The following is a 20,344-nucleotide window of genomic DNA, read 5'->3' on the forward strand; positions in this document are numbered from 1 at the left end:
TTGTACTGTTTTTAGGCTTGACAACTTTCCACTGGATGTTTAAGGAGTGTACTGAGCTTCTGTTAGAATGGCAAATCCATATTTCCAGTTATGTTATTGAGAGTAATATAAAAGTAATGCATTAGTAGTGTAATGCCTTACATTTCAAATACAGTAATATTGTGGTGTAACTAATTCCTTTGATATGACATTAATCAGTAATAATTAATGCACTACAATTTTGAAGTAAGTTGCCCAGCACTGCTCAGGAATGAACTACTCGTACTGGTATCTGTCTGAAAAAAGTGTTATCGAACAACCCTAGCTTTCGCCACAATTTATATGCTTCCATTCAAAATCCGTCTCATCTCTGTGAAGCATCTAATCATCAATGTTGTCTTTTCTTGTTGGAACAACTTCTAACTATAAAACTGTAACACAAAGTTCTTGTTTGTTTTCCCTTTGTGCAGCGGGAATCAAATCAAAAGCCATCCTGCACTCCTCCTCCATCCCCCAAATGGGGAAAAAGGAGGCTGTCTTGTTGGCTTTATGGGCTGGAAGCCCTTCTTGGTCTCACAGTGGCAGACGGCGGTGGAGGAGCAGAGGCTGGATGTCCCAGGGTCGCAGAGAAAAACTTCATATCATCCCTGAATGTGAGCAACAGAAAAAGCAAGCATCTGCAGGATAATCTGACTCACAGGAGGCAACACTTGTCCACCAACTTGTGAAATTTGGAATTTATATCAGATTTCTAGACAAAAGGTAGGATATTTATTTTTTTTCTGAACAATCCTTTATTGTAACTTTGGCATTTGAGATATTACTACTAAGCTTGCACAAAATTTTGGATTCGATAACAACATTCATGTTAAACTGTTGCTTCTTTCCATGTTGACAAGCCTTCAAATCCTGCACACTGCAATGTCATTTTTTTTTAAACGCAAATTATAGTCACCATCATTGTTAGACAGTTTTCAATGGAAAAACAGTTCTATTCTTCTCCATTCCCTCCAAGCAATTGCACTGTAAGCGCTTTCATCATTTGAGGCACTGGGAGGGTGTTTGAAGTATTTGATTTTGTTCAAGCACGTATGAAATGAAAAGGAAAACCCCATACATTTACTAAAAGTGCTTCCATTCGAGGGGGGAAAAATAGACCATACATACCACAAAACAAAACATCAACAACCTCCCCCCAAAAGTTACAAAGTAGTCAAAATTCATCAGAAAGAAATACATGCTGACAAAAAACATCTGTGGTTTTATCTACATTGTCATATCCTCAAGCATCCTGTCAGTCACTTGAAATCCTTATTTAAAGTCATTATTTACAATCCCATTAATTATTATTTCGATATTTTGTTTTCAACCCCCCCCAAAAGTTAAAGGGTAACTTCTATACAAACAGAGGTTGAAATATTTAAATAAATCTGACAAAGTTGCCTGAAAAAAATATTTTGCAGGGGGTTTCATAAATAGGGTTGAGAAGCTAATATTTAATTCCAGATTGACACTAGATGGCGCAATCTGTTCGTAAATAATAAAAAATCAAAACAAGCGACGGTTGGACTCACATTAAAATTGGCCTAAATGTTTTCTCTCATGGGTCTGTGCATGAGACAAATACAAAGGCAAGCCGGGCTCCGCCGGTGGCCCCATTGGGTCTTGAAGCTATGATCTCACGGCTAGCGTATGAGCCAGTCGTGCCACTGAGTCACCTTCGCCGCTCAAAGACAGAGCAAACAGTGTGGTGGCCCTGCTCAGACGCTTTAAATGAAACGTGTCTGTTTCCTGTTTCTTGGCCTTGCCCGCTTATTAGCCCGTCTGTGGCGTGACCGACGCACCGGCACGTGTATGCATCCACCTGTCTCGCTCAGGGTCCATCTCAAAGTCACGTGTCCTTGGTGAGAAGAAGAACTAGAGGTGGTCCCATTCAACTTTTTCACCACCGATATTCCAGCTGAGAATACGGTCCAATAAAAACATCGATCCAATATCGGCAGGAAATAGACACGCTTTGTTTAATCTTTAGTACCGACTAATCCAACTAAATTAAAGGATCCTGAAAGGTATGTTCGATATCAATTTTTTCATACCGATACCAATGCGGGCACTCAAATCAAGCTGTCACCAATACCCATACTACTGCTGCTTCAGTTACATAAAATTTTCCAAAAACCAATGACAGATAGTTTTAAAGAAAGTCTAGCATTTTCTATTGAGATCGCATGCAATTAACAGTGAAAATGTATTCTCATATTCTATTTCTCTACATATACATATAAAGAACAAAAACCAAAACAGCAGGACAGATAAAAAGTATAAGACTTAATATGATAAAATGCAATTTTCAGACGCAAAGTTGATCAAGATACTGTATATATAAGATCAATATAAAAAACTTTATTTCCATGCAATTTTGAAGATGAAAAGGATTACAGTCATCTATCATAATCATGCTAACTAAATTCCTGACTGTAAGCGCACATATAAACATGGAGCCGAGATACATACACACATGAACCCATATAAATGTGTATACGTGTGGCCTACACATTCACATACCATACCTACATCCTTATGAAATTATTTCCCTGTATCTTTATAGCTGTTAACAAATATTTCACTTAAGTTGACTTGAAAAGTTTTACAAACCTACAGAAATTGTATATTAAAGGGGAAGTCACTCCTATTATTCTAAATCACTGTATTATGATTACCGTAATATTGCATTTGTGGAATATGAATTAAGTAGCAAAATCCACCTGTTTTGACATTTCACACCTTGCCGTCAACCGAAAATGATATCACAGTTGCTCGGGGTTCAGACAACAACTAATCACGGCTTGGCTTGCGGATGTCACATGCCCACATTCGGAAAACAGGAGAGCCACGATTAGCTGTTATCAATCTCAGCTGACAGCCAGTGACAAAATAGCCGCTGACATGAAAGGGAAGGGGGGCTGGGATGATACCAAAAAATTAAGCTGGATAATGGCTTTAAACCGAGACCTGGTACCGATACTCGCCCGTTGCTATAACCCTTTTAAAGCAAATTAAAAATGGTATACAGATCCTTACAGAGATTTTTGGTGTAGACCGATGTATTACGATACTGTTTTGTCACCAGATATCGGACCAATATCCTATAATACAGTAATAACTGCCAGCACTCAAACATTTCCATTAGGATCTTCTCACGGCTTGTTCTGGTTCTTTTGAATGCAGCTTGTCACCACATCCAAGCTGGGGTGCCTCAGAGGAGCTGCCAAGCGCCTCCTTTTTTTAGGGGCAGCACTCACCAAATTACAGCCGCTCGCTTGGGCGCTTTGCCCCACCCGGAGCCTGCTGCAGGAACCGCCTGCCTCAGCCTGAATGCTGAGGTGGTATGAGAATACCAGAAACCAACAGAATAGGCCTTTAGCAGTTCAACACTGGCGAGAGTTGAGTTTTACGGCGCAAAATATCTCAAAGCCGAAATAAGCTGAAATACATCAATGAGAGCAAAAGCAGCACTTTCTCGCCCAAGTGTTTGTGTATGCTTGCCCGAGTGGACCAAATTGAGAGGTCAGCTAAAAACCTTCTCACGGAGGGCTTAATTTTTTTCCCCCCAACAAAAACACCCTATTAACATGCATGCAAGCGATGGTGAGTTTGGCCCGCATGCGAATACTTGCGAGTTTTAACTTGATATTGTTCTAGCTTTAATAGATTGCTTTCTGCTCAGAATAACACCGACTTGTTACAAAACACTTTCTGTCAACATCATAAAATCCCAACCCTGCCCATGAATAGATTTCCTCTCCACGCAACAATAAAAAGTTTAACCGTCAATTGGCACTTTGTGGTTGCTTGGTCTTAATCAGTTTTCGGCTTTGACGTGGCAGGTTTTTTTTAATTGCAGACTCCTGTCGATTCTCAAATCGGGGTATGGGTAGAAATGGGGAATGTGAGGGCACTTCAAGGGGTCTGTGAGATTTTAAGATATTTCTGCATGTTGCAGCAAATCTAAAGGAATGCTTTTTAATGATGTGACAAGAACAAGTCATTTTTCTTTTCAAATGAAAAGCAAATCAATTGGATCATGAGGCAACTTAATGCTAAATTGTGTCATTGTTTTGACAAATGTTGTATGCTTCATTTTAAAGTTTTTATACAGTCACAGTGTCATCAGTGGTGCAATTTTCCAGCAGATGAGCCAGAATTCAAACACATGATGTTTATAATCTATTTCATGACAATTATCTTTATTTTTCATGTTCAATTCATATTTTTAAAGACACATATTGCCACTTGCTGTCAACCAAAAATGACACCCCATGCTCTGAAGGCTCAGGTGATGACCAATCACAGCTCAGATTGTGAACGTCACATGACAAACAGATGAGCTGCGAGGCTCTTTAAAAGTATTAATTAAAGGTATTAATTGTACATGGAAAATAGAACTGTAAAAATTAATCACTGATTTGAATCCAAACCATTCAATAATCTAGTAGTCCATCCATCATCCATTTTCTGGAGTCGCAGGCTTGCTGGTGCCTATCCCAGCTGACTTCGGGCAGTTGGACGGGGGACACCCTGAACCAGCCAATTGCAGGGCTCGCAGAGATGAACTGATAATACAATTAATTGATGAAATAATCGATAGATTAATACATTCTAAAAATATTCAATAGTGACAGCCCTGAAGAAAAAAATAATTTAGACATGATTTTTTCCTCTTTTTTTTTTTTACTGCTGAAAGTGACAAAATATGTTAAGCATCCCGAATAGAGACAAATGGCACAGCACAATTTTTACGTTTTCTTTTTTTCCGTACAAAAATGTCTTGAATGCTTAGGGGCTTTTTGCCTGAAAAAATATTTCATTGAAAAAGGGTAGAGCCACTTAGTCTCAATTTTCTTTTTAAACAAACAGGAACTACCTAGAATACAAAAAGTACCGAAACTTAAACACCCCTTCCATATTTCCCTCCAAAGCCCTGAGTCTGTACTCTCTGCCCCCAAAATGGCGACCTTTGCCAAGGCCCGGTTGTCTGAACTGCGGATAAAACTTTGCTTCACAGCTGACTATTTGCACTGCGTGAGAAGACGAATACGGCTACAATGTAGAAAAGCCTTTCACCCACTTATATGACAAGTACCAACATGAGCGTTTTTGGACCATTTTCCTGAGGTTTGGGTTTAAATCCCAAGTAATGAGTAGCTTGTTTTCAAAGATTGACACTGTGAGTGAAATGACAGGGATTGGCATGATACTTCTGACTCACTTAAGGCTAAACGCAGTGGGCTGTATGCCACACAGGCAGCGTCCAATCTAAAAAAATATTGAGCTTGAGTTGGAGGATGACAGCAATATCGGACATCGATACTTGATTTTTCATGGAGGAAATGTGGAGCTTATCTCAGATGCTGGCTGTGAGAGCCTCAAATGAAAAATATGCATGGATGCTACAGCCTCTTTGGTTTTGAGGACAAATGGCTCAGTTGGGATGAACATCGTAAGATTGTTTTCCAAAATAAGTGAGGCGTGGTCACGCGTGGTCAATTTATTGGATTCATTTTGGATGGACGTAACGATGATTAACTTGACATTATTTCTGTGTTTCACCAGTCAGTGTCCTCTTTTTCTCGTGCTCACTAATTTCCCCGTCAGACCTCATAATTTAGCCGTCAGATTATCTCACCAGTTGTCATCTTTGAGTGAATGCTAAAAGACTTATTTTGCCGTTCAATTTCTTCTATTTGCGTTTCAAAGCATTCCGACTTCAACATGTTCTGAAAATTCTCGCTTCCTGAGCAAATTTCAACTTCAATTTCAACACATTTTTTCTAGATTTCACCATCCATATTAAACCAACAAAATTCTTCATTCATTGAAGAATACGAGACCGTGTTTTTGTTGTTTAAGGCTCCAACTTCAACGCATTCCAACAAGTCGCGTCTTTCAGATTTTTTTTTCTCATTCTGAATATTCACACTTTTCTATGTACAGTATTCTACATTTCATACTATCAAAATCTCCATTCATATCCTATGACACAGTTAACATTGCAGGTCAAATTACTTTTACTTTCCGAGTGAATCAAACCATTTTAATGGTCAACTTCGAATCATCCATACCAATTCAATCAAAAATGCCAAATCATTCAATTCAATGTTAATTGTTCCCACAATTTTGTAAATAAACCAAAACAAAATAAAATCATGATATTCATCCATCCATAATGTTCAATGTTCCTGTTCATTATTACACATTGTTCAATATCATTTCACATGATCCTTAATCATTCTACATTATTATAGTCCATGCATTTGACATGCATGTGTAATTCTCCCTTCAGCTCTCAGCATTCACATTCAATTTCTCCAGAAATTGCTTCATCTAGTTTATTTATTTCTTCTGCGTTATCTTTTCAGTTCTATTTCATAGTTGACACATTGAACAGAGACACACATTTGCTTTGCCGGTGGATCATCTCCTGGTGGTTAACAAAAAACAAACAAGAAAAAAAACTAAACCTGCACATAAGGCACGCTGGACTATAAGCAGGGCTCAAGTCATGAGAAAAAGGTTGCAGCTTATAGTCCAAAAAAGATGGTAGTTGTGCTCATAAGTGGAGATATTCGAGGGGTATTTGTACTTATGTATGAGTACAACTGTGCTCAGGCTGTTCTATTCCATCTTTTATTCCACTTTGCAATTCTTCTCCTGTTACGCCACATGCAGACAAACGGCAGACAAATCATCGGTTTGTCCATCGAAAACCCTCTGATTAGGGCACACATTTTTAGATTGACAATATATTTGTGATATAATTTTGTGTTAGACACGTTGCAGAAATTGTAGGTGTGTGTTGTGCTGCAGCTTTTCCATGTGTATGCGTGCGCGCCATTGTGCGACGCCGAGAAAATGTGTCGTCGTGGCTGTGTCACGTTGGCTTCATTCTTCTGACCAAGCCAAGGCCACGGCTGTTATTTCTTTGCTGCAAAACGGTATAATTTGGTTGCTATTTATATTGCAGGGAGCGGTCTGCGAGGGCCAGATCAGGTCCACGTCATGCGTTACTTTTTTTTTTAATGTACTCGTTTAAAGTAGAAGAAAGAAACTGTTATTTTGGTCCCCCACCTCCCCAATCTTTTGAATGCGGTTGTGGTTCACACAAATTGAAAGTCTATTTTCACTGACAAAGACATTGTTGTAAATTAAGGAGCTAATTGGCTGCGAAAAATAACAAAAACATCTTGAAATAACAATTCGTGTGCGACAAAATTTCCACATGCACAGTACACAAGACTGAACAGTAACATTGGATACATTATAGCTGATTCACAGATGATCTAACCAGAGAATTACTGCGGATCACTGAAAAGCTTACTGAAACTTTTTTCACCTCAATAAAACATCTCAGGGTACCATCATAATACAATGAAATGAGACAGTGGTTTCATGCGAAATCATTACATTTAATAACATTGTACAGTTATAATTAGAACGATGGAATCTGTAGTGAATAGAGGAAGAGGGAAAATTAGGATACAGTTCACTTTGAATTTAGTCATGATTTTCTATATTACGTGTAATAGTTTACTTTTGATTCACTTATAAAAACTGTCCATAAATACCATATGCAATTACATTGAGTTTAAGTGAAATACAACTTGCTTGGCATTCCTGTGTGGAGTTTGCATGTTCTCCCCGAGCCCACATGTGTTCGCTTCCTTCCACACTCCAAAAACATACATGGCAGATGTATTGGACATACTAAATTGTCCCTAGGTGTGATTGGTTGACTAAATGGTTGTATGTTTCTGTGTGGTCTGCAATTGGCTGGCAACCAGTTGAGGGTGTCTCCAGCCTACTGTCCGAAGTTAGCTGCGATAGGCACCAGCAAGCGTGCGACCCTTGTGAGGATAAGCGGCTCCAGAAAATGGATGGATGGATAAACTGGTAGAGTGATTAAATGATAAAGTAATAAGACTGTGTCGCGGTAGTTGGGTTGCTATGTTGATTGACCCATTGTAAAAATACCTTGGTTTCGGACGTGTGGTTTAGTCGCTAGGCGAGCAGCGACTAAGCTAATATTGCTAATGCCAATTAGCATGCATTCTACTTATTTGTGGTCCTCTGAGCTGTATCGCCAGCCCATAATTTTGGCTCACCGTTGGGACTCTGCACTCCCAAACCAGGGACATAGTTGTGGACCTACCACTTCTCTGGAAAAAAAAGAGTAGATAGTAAAACGTTGGCTGCTTAAAAAGTAGATCTGAGGACAAAAATGTTTGGGAATCATTCATTTCTAATGATGAATCAAATAGTTAAGGGTTAAGAGAGTTACGTTGCGGTCATTTTCAAATGAAGGAACTGAACGAAGTTCGATGCGGATTTAAATCCTTCTTTGTGTGCTCTTCTTTCACCCATGATCTTTGATTGGAAAATAACACTTATTATCTCCCTTTTCTTCTACTTGATCTGGGATTTGTTGCAAACCAGAAGGAGCTGCTGGTTTGAATGGCACGCAGGCTTTTGGCAAATGAGCGCTATGGTTCAGAGTCTCTCTAACCCACTCTTATTTTTGTAGGGATTAGACTGAGTGAGTATCTGTATAGTCAGCACAGGCAGAATAAATCAAGCTAATATGTTTGCAGAGCTCCATTCGCGGCATGCGCATGTGCAGTCTGACATATGGAGGTTTTGCTGACATGCTCATTGAGAAGAACACGCACAAAAGGCCAAGAACATGCACTTGCTCTTGGCCTGTTTCTTCTGCGAGTGAATTGCATCTTTGTAAGGCTCCGGCGTTGCAATAATTTCCACCTCCAAAGCCACGAAGAGACCTGACCTCAGCTCGGTGTGCAGGAAGCAGACGCCGACATTTTGTGGTCTAAGTGGCTTCACTTGCCTCAACGGATTCTCAGGTTCCTCTTGATGCAGTGTAAACTTGGAAGCTGTGCAGTTCAGGTTCATCGGACCGTATCATATTATTACAAAGTGCGCTAATCACTATACTTAGTTCATGAATTACCAGCAATTTTTGGCCTGTTAGGAGGCAAAAGGGAAAAACATTTGCTGTTGGCCGAATTCTCGCTGTCCTTGGGCATGCCAACATGTCTGCCATGTAGAGTTTAGAGACTAGCCCGCAGTGTTGTTGTAGCTCTCCATCTTTGTTATTTATATATATATATATATATATATATATATATATATATATATATATATATATATATATATATATATATATATATATATGTATATATTTGTTTTATCAAGGCCATTTCTACTACTGCTAGTCATCGCTACATCAACCCGTTGCAAACGGAATGCCCTCCTTCGGTGAGCGCTTCCACACGTTTGGCAAGTCCTTTATGGTGTGATGCCTCATAAATATTCGTGGTCTGAACAGGACCATCTGGACTGACCCCAGTCAACTGGTGTAAACCCGCAGCAGTCTGTGCTCAGTCCATATATTTTTATCAAGGGTTCGGATCATAAAGCCCACATTGACAATGCATAAGTGCTCGCCAAAGGTGAGTGTTCTGTCAGCAACGGGTGATATAGCGGCGGATGGTCCAGATCTGCTAATAGTACTGCAGTGATGAATAAAAATGTGTATAATTTGTAGACTGGTCATGTTTTTCTTTTTATTTAATGTTTCTTTGATGCTGTATTTGATGTCTTGGTTTTGTCTCGATCACAATCTCCAAAAGTATTGGTCTTGCCTTGGTCTTGACCTCCAAAAGTCTTGGTCTTGTCATAGTTTGGAATTCCCATTGGTCTTGTAGCAGTCTCAACCTTCAAAAGTCATGGTCTTGTCTCTGTATCAACCTCCAAAAGTCTAAATCCTGCCTTGGACTTTCAAACGTCTTGTCTTGGTCTTGAATTTCACAAGTCGGTCTAGATATTGCAAAGTCTTGGTCTTGTGTCGCACTCAACCTCCAAATGTCTTGGTCTTTTCTCAGTGCCGACCTCTAGAATCCTTCACCTTGTCATGGTTTGGATTCCGAAAAGTTTTGGTCTTTTCTCCTTCAACCATTAAAAGTTCTGGTCTTGTATTAGTCTCGACCTGCAAAAGTCCTGGCCTCAGACTTAACTTCCAACAGTTTTGGTGTATTCTTGGTCTCAATCTCCAAACGTCTCTCTCAATCTCAACCTCCAAAATGTTTAATCATGGCTCGGTCTGAATATCCAAATACCTTGAGTGTTTATCGCAATTAAAAGAAGTCTTGGTCTCAATCTCCATAAGTCTTAATCTTGTCTCCGTCTTTGTCTCCAAAAGTCTTGGTCTTGTCTTGGTTTGGACTTTCAAAAGTCTTGGTCTGTCTCAATTTCCAAAAGTCGTTTGTCTTAATCTTGATCTTCAAACGTTTGAATCCTGTCTTGGTGTAGATACTCTCTAGTCTCAATAATGTCTTGATTTCAGTTTGTTTGGTCTTGACTAATGGACTATATGACAGTCTAAGGCAGGTACAGTTTTTTTTTTATGTTCAGTGCATATTTCTGCTTGTGTTTAGCGACATAAATACACCCTCAAATCAAAAACACAAATACAGACTGCATACGAACAAATAAACTAAGTCATTGAAGCCTTGATGAAACGATTTCACATTTTTGGTAAAATATACCACCTCTGTTCATTTTGATTTGCTTTTTCTTCTTTGAAGGTGTCTCCAACAAAGATGCAGTCCTGTTGTCCCGTCCTGCTATTACTATGCGTGGCCCAGCTGCTCTCGCCGTCCGCTGCCCTGCCGTTCGAGCAGAAAGGCTTCTGGGATTTTGCCTTGGACAGTCTGGACATTGACATGAAGGCCATGATGAAAGATGAAGAAGAAGGATCAGCCATCGAAGAGTTGCCCCCTCCTGACATACCTACGTGCCCCTTCGGCTGCCAGTGTCGACTCAAAGTGGTCCAGTGCTCTGACCTTGGTCAGTGTCTTTTTGGGCGGGAGTGACAAAGTGTGCATTTGTGTTTACATGAAAATGTGTCTGTTATGCTTGTCAACACAAAAAATGCGAGGTTTTCGAACTGGCCCGTTGAGAAAGCAAATTTGACGAGTCGCAGGAAGCGTGACTCTCACAACTCCCGAAAATGAACTTGTCTTTTGTACTAATATCAAACAGATACACCCCTTGGGAACATGTATTTTGAAAATTCTTTCATGGATTCTCTGTTCCAGACTCTGTGTGCAGATAGCGAGGGGATGATGAGGAGGTTTACTCAGAAAATAAGCGGAGCCGTGGTGGGAACCCGAGAAAGTTGATGGATTGAGAAGGATCAAATGAAAGAAGGATTGAGGGCAGTGGAGAGAAAATCAGTAGGATCTTGGAGAAATAACAGATACTTAGAGTATACGATGGGAGGGGACAAGCTTTTTCATGTTCAGGGCGATGGGTTCAATTGGTTTACAAAAATTAAGGAGGAAAGAGTATGGTATGCGCCGTTTTGCCAAGGACAAATCATATACTTCCAACAAAATATTTCACTGAACATTCCAACATTTTTTACTTGGTCTTCAGCGATCAAGAAATCCAGATGCTGTCACCTTAAAGGGACAGTGGGTAAGATTTAGCCCGTTTTTCAATGAAATTTCCCTCTGGTAGTGCCGTTATCTATTAACATCACTCTGGGCTGGATTATTGATTACAGTCCTGCCCTGGAGAAATGATCATTTGTTTCTTAAACAATTATGATAAATAGTGTCTGTCTGTTCCCATTGAAAGTTACAATCAAAGAGTAAGAAACCGTTATAAAATATGATGTTCATACAGCTACCTAATTGACAATTTTCTAATGTTTTCACTTCAGTTTGATAGTCATTGATATCAGAGAAATCTCTAAAAGAAGACTAGGACAAGCCTAGCTGCTAAGCAGCAAAAAGAGTAACTCAGACCAGCCAAGATTGACTTTTCTCTGCCCAGGCAAAGGGAGAAGAGCTTGGCGAACGAACTCATGCGTTGCCAATAGCACTTATTCGTCGCTCAAGCGTCCCTGCCTGCTTTTTATTTATCCAGCAAAGCATTGCACATTACAAGACATAAGAAAAAGAGCCAGTCGGACGCCACCAACAGCTGGGCCAAGGTCCCGGCTCACACTTTCCTGTGTCAGCAGCTTTATCTAAGGACTGGGGCGAGATGAACTAGGGTGGATAGCAATGCATGCTATCCTAGACAAGAAATAAGCACATAATGATAACAATCTAATATATGACTCCCTTCACAATTGATAACCCTGATCATGTAGTGGACGGTGCTGTGCATTGGCTGCAACAATGCCTGCTTGGGATCTTGGTCATGGCGCCAATAAAAGATTTAGATAGACCCTTCATACAGTCTTTTCATCCTTATGAGAAACTACAAGGCCTAAGGTCTCATCTGTGACTGTGTGTTGTCTCCACAGTCATAAATGGTTCCAATTGGTTGGTTGTGTGCCGGGTTAGTAATAGATTGGAAGATGCAGCGACAGGAACAGCCTTGGTCCCATCATCTTACGTGCCATAGAGGCTTAATCTACCAGAAATTGGGTGATCTGCCGTCTATGCTAATCTGAAGCACCTCGAGTTCCTCCCAAGTTTCTCTTTGGATATAATGGTTGTGTTGATTCATCACTTTGTGAACTCTCTGTATTTACTGTGGAACCCTGGTGTTTCTGCTGAGGATAAATGTGGAAGCGTATAATTTCCTGAATGCTTATTTCGAACAGATGTGTGTCGGGCAGTGGCGTCTGTCTCCTCTGTGTGTGCATCCCCACATGATGTGAAGTATTTGTCTAGAGGGGCGCTGGGGTTTGACAAGGTGCCAGTTTTGTCAGTCTGTGGTGAAGCCTTTGAGCTGTGTGGTTTTACGGGTGAAATCTGCGGTTTGGGGTTTTAGGAGTTGGCGATGGATTGGATCGGTGTGTTTTTTTGAGTGTTTGCATTCCGCGTTGGACGGGGTCAGTTGTGGCATGCATGCACAGATCTTCCCTGGCACAGGTCATCATTTTTACTTGAACTCACCTAGTATGCCTCCAGAGCACCCTGGTAGTCAGAAAAATCCACGTTCCCACAAAGCTATTTCACCGTATGATTAAGTCTAGCTCGCAACGTGCTTCTCAGTAATGCTTGTGTGGATTTGAACCGAAACTGGACGGCACTGCGCCGTTCGATCCCTGGTGGTGAGCGGGAGGGCGCGGCCAAAGCCGTGTCTAAACTTAACTCTGAATGGACAGATGTGGCTGGTAGATGTGGTTTTCAGAATGCTGGATCCCCATGGGACAGCTGGTACCGGCTGCCAAGCTGACCTGCTTGCATCATGCACACGGTCCAGATGAGCTCCGCTCGGTTGGGATTCGAGTTTTGTGGTCGACTTGAACAATTGACCGCGTTTGATGCATACATGCAGTTCTCTTTGTGATGTGGTTAATGACCAAGACAAGCCAATGTCTTTTTACTCAAATCCGTTAATGTTGAGGCCGAGGTGTATTTCTTAACATCTGAACATGCGAGGGGTGTGGAGTATAATACAGTGGTGCTGTGTGAAACATTTTAATGCTGTTTACTGCATTATGTGGTTACTGATGGTGTTGCAGTATATTTGCCTGACCAGCGCAGGCTGTGTGGGTTCATTTCCTACAGAAGCCTGGAAGTGCCAATTTGAGTTAAGAATTTTTGACCCCAAATTTTGTTCAAACGTTCTTGCAGATACTGTATGTTTCAAGCTACTGGCAAATACATTTGGAAGTACTTGGAGGTTTTTTTTTAACTTGTGCATGCACAAGTCAATACCCTTTGGCATTGCGGGAGGGGGGCTAAATTTAAAAAATAGAACTGATATACTGTCAGAAAATCATACAAATTCTTGTTAAATAATGTTGACTCACACTGAAATGTACATTGACATATTGTACATCAAATGCTAAGAAAATAGCTTTTTTTAAACATTGTTTACCACTTGTGCATGCGTCAAGTCCAAACTGCAACATGATGAAAAAAATACTGTTTTCAACCTCCCAGACGTACTTGAAAATACATTCTAAGGTATTTGTGAGCTAAATGCTAGAATATAGTATTTAGCCAAAGGATAATGACTAGCCAATGTGCATACCCCGTGGAATTATGTAAAAAATGGCAAACAGATATTATAATAAAACAAAAAAAAGGCTAATTAACAATATTCATTAATTTAATCTTTGAACTCACTGGTATAATGTTGGCCCAATGCTAATAAAATAGCAGGTTTCAAGTAAGCTTGAAGTTTGCAAATGCGGGTTTTCAGGGTAATGCTTAAAGCATAGCATTTTTCACGCATAGTAATAAAATCATAAAAATCACTACTAGTTTATGGATTTAATTTTTAATGTATTGTTGTAATGTAGGCCACATGCTAACAAAATGCATTTTTGTTTAACTTAAGAGTTTTTTTGCATTTAGCCTATGTGTACGTTTGAACATATTTATGTTTGTACTTGCAAATATTTGTGCTGTACATTCGAATGACATTTTATAAATATTACTCCAAATTGGCAGCTCTACGCGTGCGCTTACAACTTATCCGTCATGCTAAAGAAACCCCGGTGTCACTGATGTCCTTTTTTTGTATAACGGTGCTTGTTTTTTTGCCAAAACAGGACACTTTCAATGTCTGGTGCCAAGTTGCCCACACATTCGACAACACGACTAACCCAGTGCCAGTTTGAGCTGTTTCCTTTTTTCCTTTTCATTAAACAGAAGCTTTATCCTGATGGTCCCCAAATTGCCGCCTTTGTGAATTTGGTCAAATGAAGACCAGACGGAAAACATCTGGTGTCCCCATCTGGTGTATGTGTGTGTGTGTGTGTGTGTGTGTGTAAGTGTGCATGTCTTTATATGCAACCAAGCAGTTAGTGAATGTTCTACTCTGACGTCAACGAATGACCTCCACAGTTGTGCTTACGGTCCGTCCATCTTTCATTAAAATAATGACTCAGAAGCCCAAAGCGCTCATTTGACATTGTGTGGGGCTGTGATTGGTTTCATTCGCAGGCCCTGAAACACAGCCGCTCCTTATTTTCCTCAAGTCTAAGTCAGGATAACCACACAGTGAAGACAAAGCAGCTTTTATGAGCTGTTTAATGGAGTGCGGTTGCCTTCTGTGTTTTTGTTTTTCTTCAGGTCTGAGTGAGGTGCCAAGTAATATTCCTCCTGATACGAGGTTCCTGGATCTTCAGAACAACCATATCACTGAGCTGAGGGAGAATGACTTCAAGGGCCTCACCAATTTATACGTAAGGCAAAAGCAAGCCACCTGACTCGCGTTATATTGGCTTAAATAATTGCTGACGTAAAACAACAACTTCCGATCCCTGCAAGATTGAGAGCTGTATTTCCTTCTTGGGAGAGTTTAAATTGTAGTCCAAAGGCCAAGTGGAAGAAGTCAAACTACGTCATTATTTCTCATTCTGCAGAGAAGATTTGCACTTATACTGGCAGCCTACAAATACTAAAAAAAATTCCTGATTAATCGGCTGATTATTTTGAATAATTATAATGAATAAAGTAGCATTTGTTTCCTCCAAATACATTTAAATAATATTCATTTGTATGAGAAAACGGACATGCTTTTCCATTGACTACTTGGGACGCTCCAAGTGAACTGCCTTGCTTTTGGCAGGGATTGTCTCTGAGGAACAACTACATCTCCAAAGTCCACCCCAGGGCATTCATCCCTCTGCAGAGCATGCAGAAGCTCTACTTCTCCAAGAATCTGTTGACGGCTATCCCCAAGAACTTGCCTCGCTCATTGGTGGAGATCAGGATCCACGAGAACCGCATCAGGAAGGTGCAGGCTGGTGCCTTCTCGGGACTGGGCAACATGAACTGCATAGGTCAAATTCCCGAACGCGCCTTTCTGAGGCACTGATGATGAAAGGCCCTTCATTTTGAAATGAAATTCTGTCTTCTGTCTCGCAGAAATGGGAGCGAACCCCATCCAGAACAGCGGTTTTGAGCCCGGTGCCTTCAAGGGTCTGAAACTGAACTTTTTGCGAATTTCAGACAGCAGACTGACTGGCGTGCCCAAAGGTGAGTGATTGCTCTCTGTGATGGGTGTGCGAAATTTATTGATGGCAGAGCCATCATGTCAACACAGTACAGCAGTTGACTTGTAACTTTCTTTGCCTGACAGCAAGAAAAAGTTACCAGATTTGTAGACTGGGATCGTCCTTTCTGTGCAGCTTTTCTATACAGAAGAAACTAGCTTTCTCCCATAATCCAATTAACATCTCATACTGGTATTGTTTTTTTTTTTTTTTTTTAATAGATCTCCCTGAGAGTCTCCATGAGCTTCATCTTGACCACAATGAGATCCAAGCAGTAGAACTGGAGGATCTGAAACGTTACAAGAACCTCTACAGGTAACCTCCTGCTACTAGGATTTCTAAATCTAAAACTGAAAGCATGGAAATTTGTTTTTTGCTATCTTATTTCTAGGGGTGTCACAATCGTTTGAAAATCAATTATCCTATCAATTATTCGGTACCATAAATGAGTAATTGCCTGTCTTTTTTATTTTACATTTTTTATAATCAACTAAGGTATTATTTATTACGTTCTATCAAAATTTATCAAAGCTAAGCAAATGCAAATTTTTAGAATTAGTGCATTAACAATAACCACTAAAAAGTAAAAAAAAAAAAAAGAAAACCCTAGCTACTATTTAGTTCACACATAAATAATGTTAGATGTAAATTACACGTAAAATAGTGTCCTTAAAATCCATTACAGATGACACATTATCAATTTTACTCAAGTAAACAAGAGTGGAGCTGCCCCTTAGCTACAATGAGATCAATAACTTCTTGTTCTCGTTCTTTGCATACAAACATTTTCTGTTTAGGATCTGCAACATTATCGAATTATTGGTGCGGTATGCCACAACCCCTTTGCAATATTTGTGTATTACTTTAGTTTTGTCATTCTTTTTCAAACTGGAAATGATCCCAAACTGCTGACATCCTGTTTTTTGCTTGTATGCAATACAGTATACCAAATACTGTATTCCGTTTAGAAATGGTGGTGCAAACAATTGAGACAGCTCCTCGGGTTATTTTTAGTCAAACTTATTATAAAGTTGACTACCCAATCTGGTCGACATTTTTTTTTTTTTTAATGTTTTAACAATTGTCTTTGTCAGCTGTTAAATCTCCTTTGCCAACTGGAAAACGACATGCATTTTGTGCAATAGGCATCAGAAAGTGAGTACAGGCTTAAGAATGTCATGTGCCTGTCATAAGTCCATTCTTTACCAATGGATGTGTTGGGTCAAAATGTGGAAAAGATGCTTAGGTTTTTGCCACCAATGAACTGAGTAACACATTTTGGTAAAGGCAGTGCCAGTTTGGAGACAGTTTGGAGGCAACCCGCGCCTCGACACAGCATTTATGTTTTGTTTTGTTTTTTTAAGAGACTACTATAGCTCCAGGATTTTGGAAAACAAAGAATAGAGTAGCCTGCCAAGAGTTTTGACCACAACCACATATGGAACAATTGTTGGATCATTCTGAATTTACACAAAAATAATCTAACCAAAACACACAATTATGAACTTTTTGTTTTATTTTTATGTTCTTTGTTAGTTCAACAGGGTTAACCTCTTTGGAAAAAGAATGATAACATGCCCGTTGGGCCTTTTCTGTTGTATGTGTGTGTGTGTGTGTGTGTGTGTGTGTGTGTGTGTGTGTGTGTGTGTGCACATGTTTATTTTTAAGTACTCTCGGAAAGTAAGTTATGAACGGTTTCTAGTTTAAAGATAACACACGAAGCAAAACACTTTAGATGGTAGCAACAAATTAATAAATAATTATGTCTATGTATATATGCATTCATTATAGCCAATTATCCTCACAGAGGTCACAGGCTTGCTGGTGCCTATCCCAGCTGGCTTCGGACAGTAGGCGAGGGACACCCTGAACTGGTTGCCAGCCAATTGCGGGGCACAAAGAGACGGACAACCATTCACGCACCCTATCACACTAACTTGGGTTAGGGTTTAGGGTTAGGGTAATAGACGTCACCACTGTGTTTTATGACTGTGGTCCCACTTTTCACCAGCATTTTGAGCTTCAACAACAGTCCAACAAATGAGTGTGCCGGTCTCCCTTTTATTCCAGGTTGGGTCTTAGTTTCAATCACATCCGTAACATCGAGGGTGGAAGTTTGGCCTTTGTCCCGAGACTTAGAGAGCTGCACCTGGACAACAATCGCCTCTCCACCGTTCCCAAAGGCCTCCCTGATATGAAATATTTGCAGGTGAGCCTCCAGCGCCCTTCGGCCATGTTGCACTGTTGCAAGGACACGCCACAAGTGTATTGCCTTTTTTCTGAAGGTGGTGTATCTCCACAACAACCACATCGCCAAGGTGGATTTGAATGCCTTCTGTCCCAAAGGAGCAGGAATGAAGAGAGCTTTCTACCACGGCATCAGTCTCTTCTCCAACCCTGTCAATTACTGGGAGGTGCAGCCCGCAACGTTCCGCTGCGTCAGCGATCGGCTGGCCGTCCAATTCGGAAACTACAAAAAGTAAAGAGCCGGGTTTTGTACGTAGGGCAGTGATGGAGAGGATTTAAATTAATAAACTTTCACAATATTGGAGAAGATTGGATTTTTAATTTTAGTTTTTCATCGGAAGAAATGAAGCGGATAAAATAAACGGCCACAATACAGTTAAGATTGGAGATTTTTTTCCAATTTGAGTTGAGAAGATATTTCACGTATGGGAAGAATGTTTGGCTCGATCAAAAAAAAAAAAAAAAATACCCCCATTGCACAATGTTGCTTTTTGTCCTTAAAGTTTATTTTTTGTATTTAGATTATTAAGATTACTCACGGGGGAGAAACAAACAAACAAACAAAAAACAGAAATCCTGGGTATAGATTTTTACATGGAAAATTTTGCTTTACATCAAGAGTTGCTCAGGTCTTGTCTTTAAATTCAGCAATTTACAGTGTCATTATTGAACACTCCATAGAACTTTTCTCAACATTTTGCAAGAAGCAACAAGACCTAAATAAACATTAAAGTTGGGGTGGTTCAGTAACATGTTTTCTTTTCATTTGGGCTCGAGCCTCTTGTAGCAGTCAACATGTTTTATATTGACCTGACTGAACCTCCAGCCTTTCTGTGTCAAGAGTCTCTCTTGTTCCTTTTATCATTATTTTGCTGTCTGTAAGTAAGTAGTCCTTGAGAGGGCACTGAAGTAGTTGGGGGCGTATCCCAGTTAGAGCAACAATCATACATACACACTCACACCAGCTTTGCTTACGGACGATCAAATGTTTTGTGTACACATTGTGCTGCAAACTAAAGTAGTGTTGATGCATTTTTTTGCACAGTTTTCGCTCACTTCCTCTCCTCTTGGTAATGCAAAAGCGCTTTTCATGTTGTCCTGTCTCCACTGTGTAATCTGACAAGCTACAGCTGCATGTGAATAAAGACATTTCCAAATGCTGCATTAAGCCACAGAGCGCAGGTTCAATATCATATTCAACAAGGGGAAAACGTTTTATAAAATAAACCAATACATTTGATTATTATCATCATAGTATTAATGCTATTATTTTAATTGTTAGCTTTGTAAAGAAGATTCCATTGGGTCCCCGTTGGGGTTAACGCGTACTTGCTTGAACACATGAATCTGTCATCAATTTAAATCCAGATCGTATGTTTATTGGTGCTATATGTACATTTTTTTCTTCAGTGTAAACCTTGACAGATTATAACCAACACCATAAAATGCAAATAAATTATGTCAAAGATGTGTATGTGCCATTTTGCAGCAGGAGGTCCATCAATTGAAGACAAGACCTATTCATGCCATCAAATTACCAGCCATCCATTTTCTATAGATGCGTAACCTCACAAGGGTCACTGGCTTGCTGGCGCCTAACTCAGCTGTCTTCGAGCTGTTGGCTGGGGACACCTTGGGCTGGTTGACAGCCAGTTGCAGGGCACACAAAGGCAAACAACCATGCACCCTCCCAAACAAACCCTTTTGGTAATTTTGTATGTCCGATTTATTGTACCTACCATGCATGTTTTTGGGAATGTGAGAGGAAGCCAGAGTACTCAGAGAGAACACACGCAAGCACGGGGAGAACATGCAAACTCCACACATGGTCGGAGCTGCGTCAGCCTTAAAAGATGCCGGCCACTCAGGCATCTTCCCTGTGTGCCAGATGTTTAATCCAGCCCTACTACTAAACCAACTTGTAGTTTTGCAATCTGCTTTCTACAACAATTTACATCCACCCCACCCACAGTTTCCACAAAATGTATTCTTTTTTTCTCTATGAAAATAAATTTGGATGTAACATTTTGTAGTACAGTAAATCTATCTATCTATCTATCTATCTAT

At 40.1% G+C, this 20,344-nt stretch overlaps 1 protein-coding gene across 1 annotated transcript; it reads left to right on the plus strand.

Moving 5' to 3' along the window:
- The first annotated feature begins 547 nt into the window (after positions 1-547).
- On the plus strand, positions 548-19,747 carry bgnb (biglycan b). Its single transcript, XM_088405952.1, has 8 exons — positions 548-741; positions 10,641-10,902; positions 15,105-15,217; positions 15,604-15,817; positions 15,903-16,013; positions 16,252-16,345; positions 18,101-18,239; positions 18,316-19,747. The coding sequence occupies exons 2-8, from the start codon at positions 10,656-10,658 to the stop codon at positions 18,511-18,513; spliced, it is 1,116 nt and encodes a 371-aa protein (XP_088262078.1). The 5' UTR covers positions 548-741; positions 10,641-10,655; the 3' UTR covers positions 18,514-19,747.
- Positions 19,748-20,344: the final 597 nt, after the last annotated feature.

Source organism: Hippichthys cyanospilos, chromosome 2 (assembly GCF_059441005.1).
Source record: "Hippichthys cyanospilos isolate Australia breed blue-spotted pipefish chromosome 2, RoL_Hcya_1.0, whole genome shotgun sequence".
Lineage (NCBI taxonomy): Eukaryota > Metazoa > Chordata > Actinopteri > Syngnathiformes > Syngnathidae > Hippichthys > Hippichthys cyanospilos.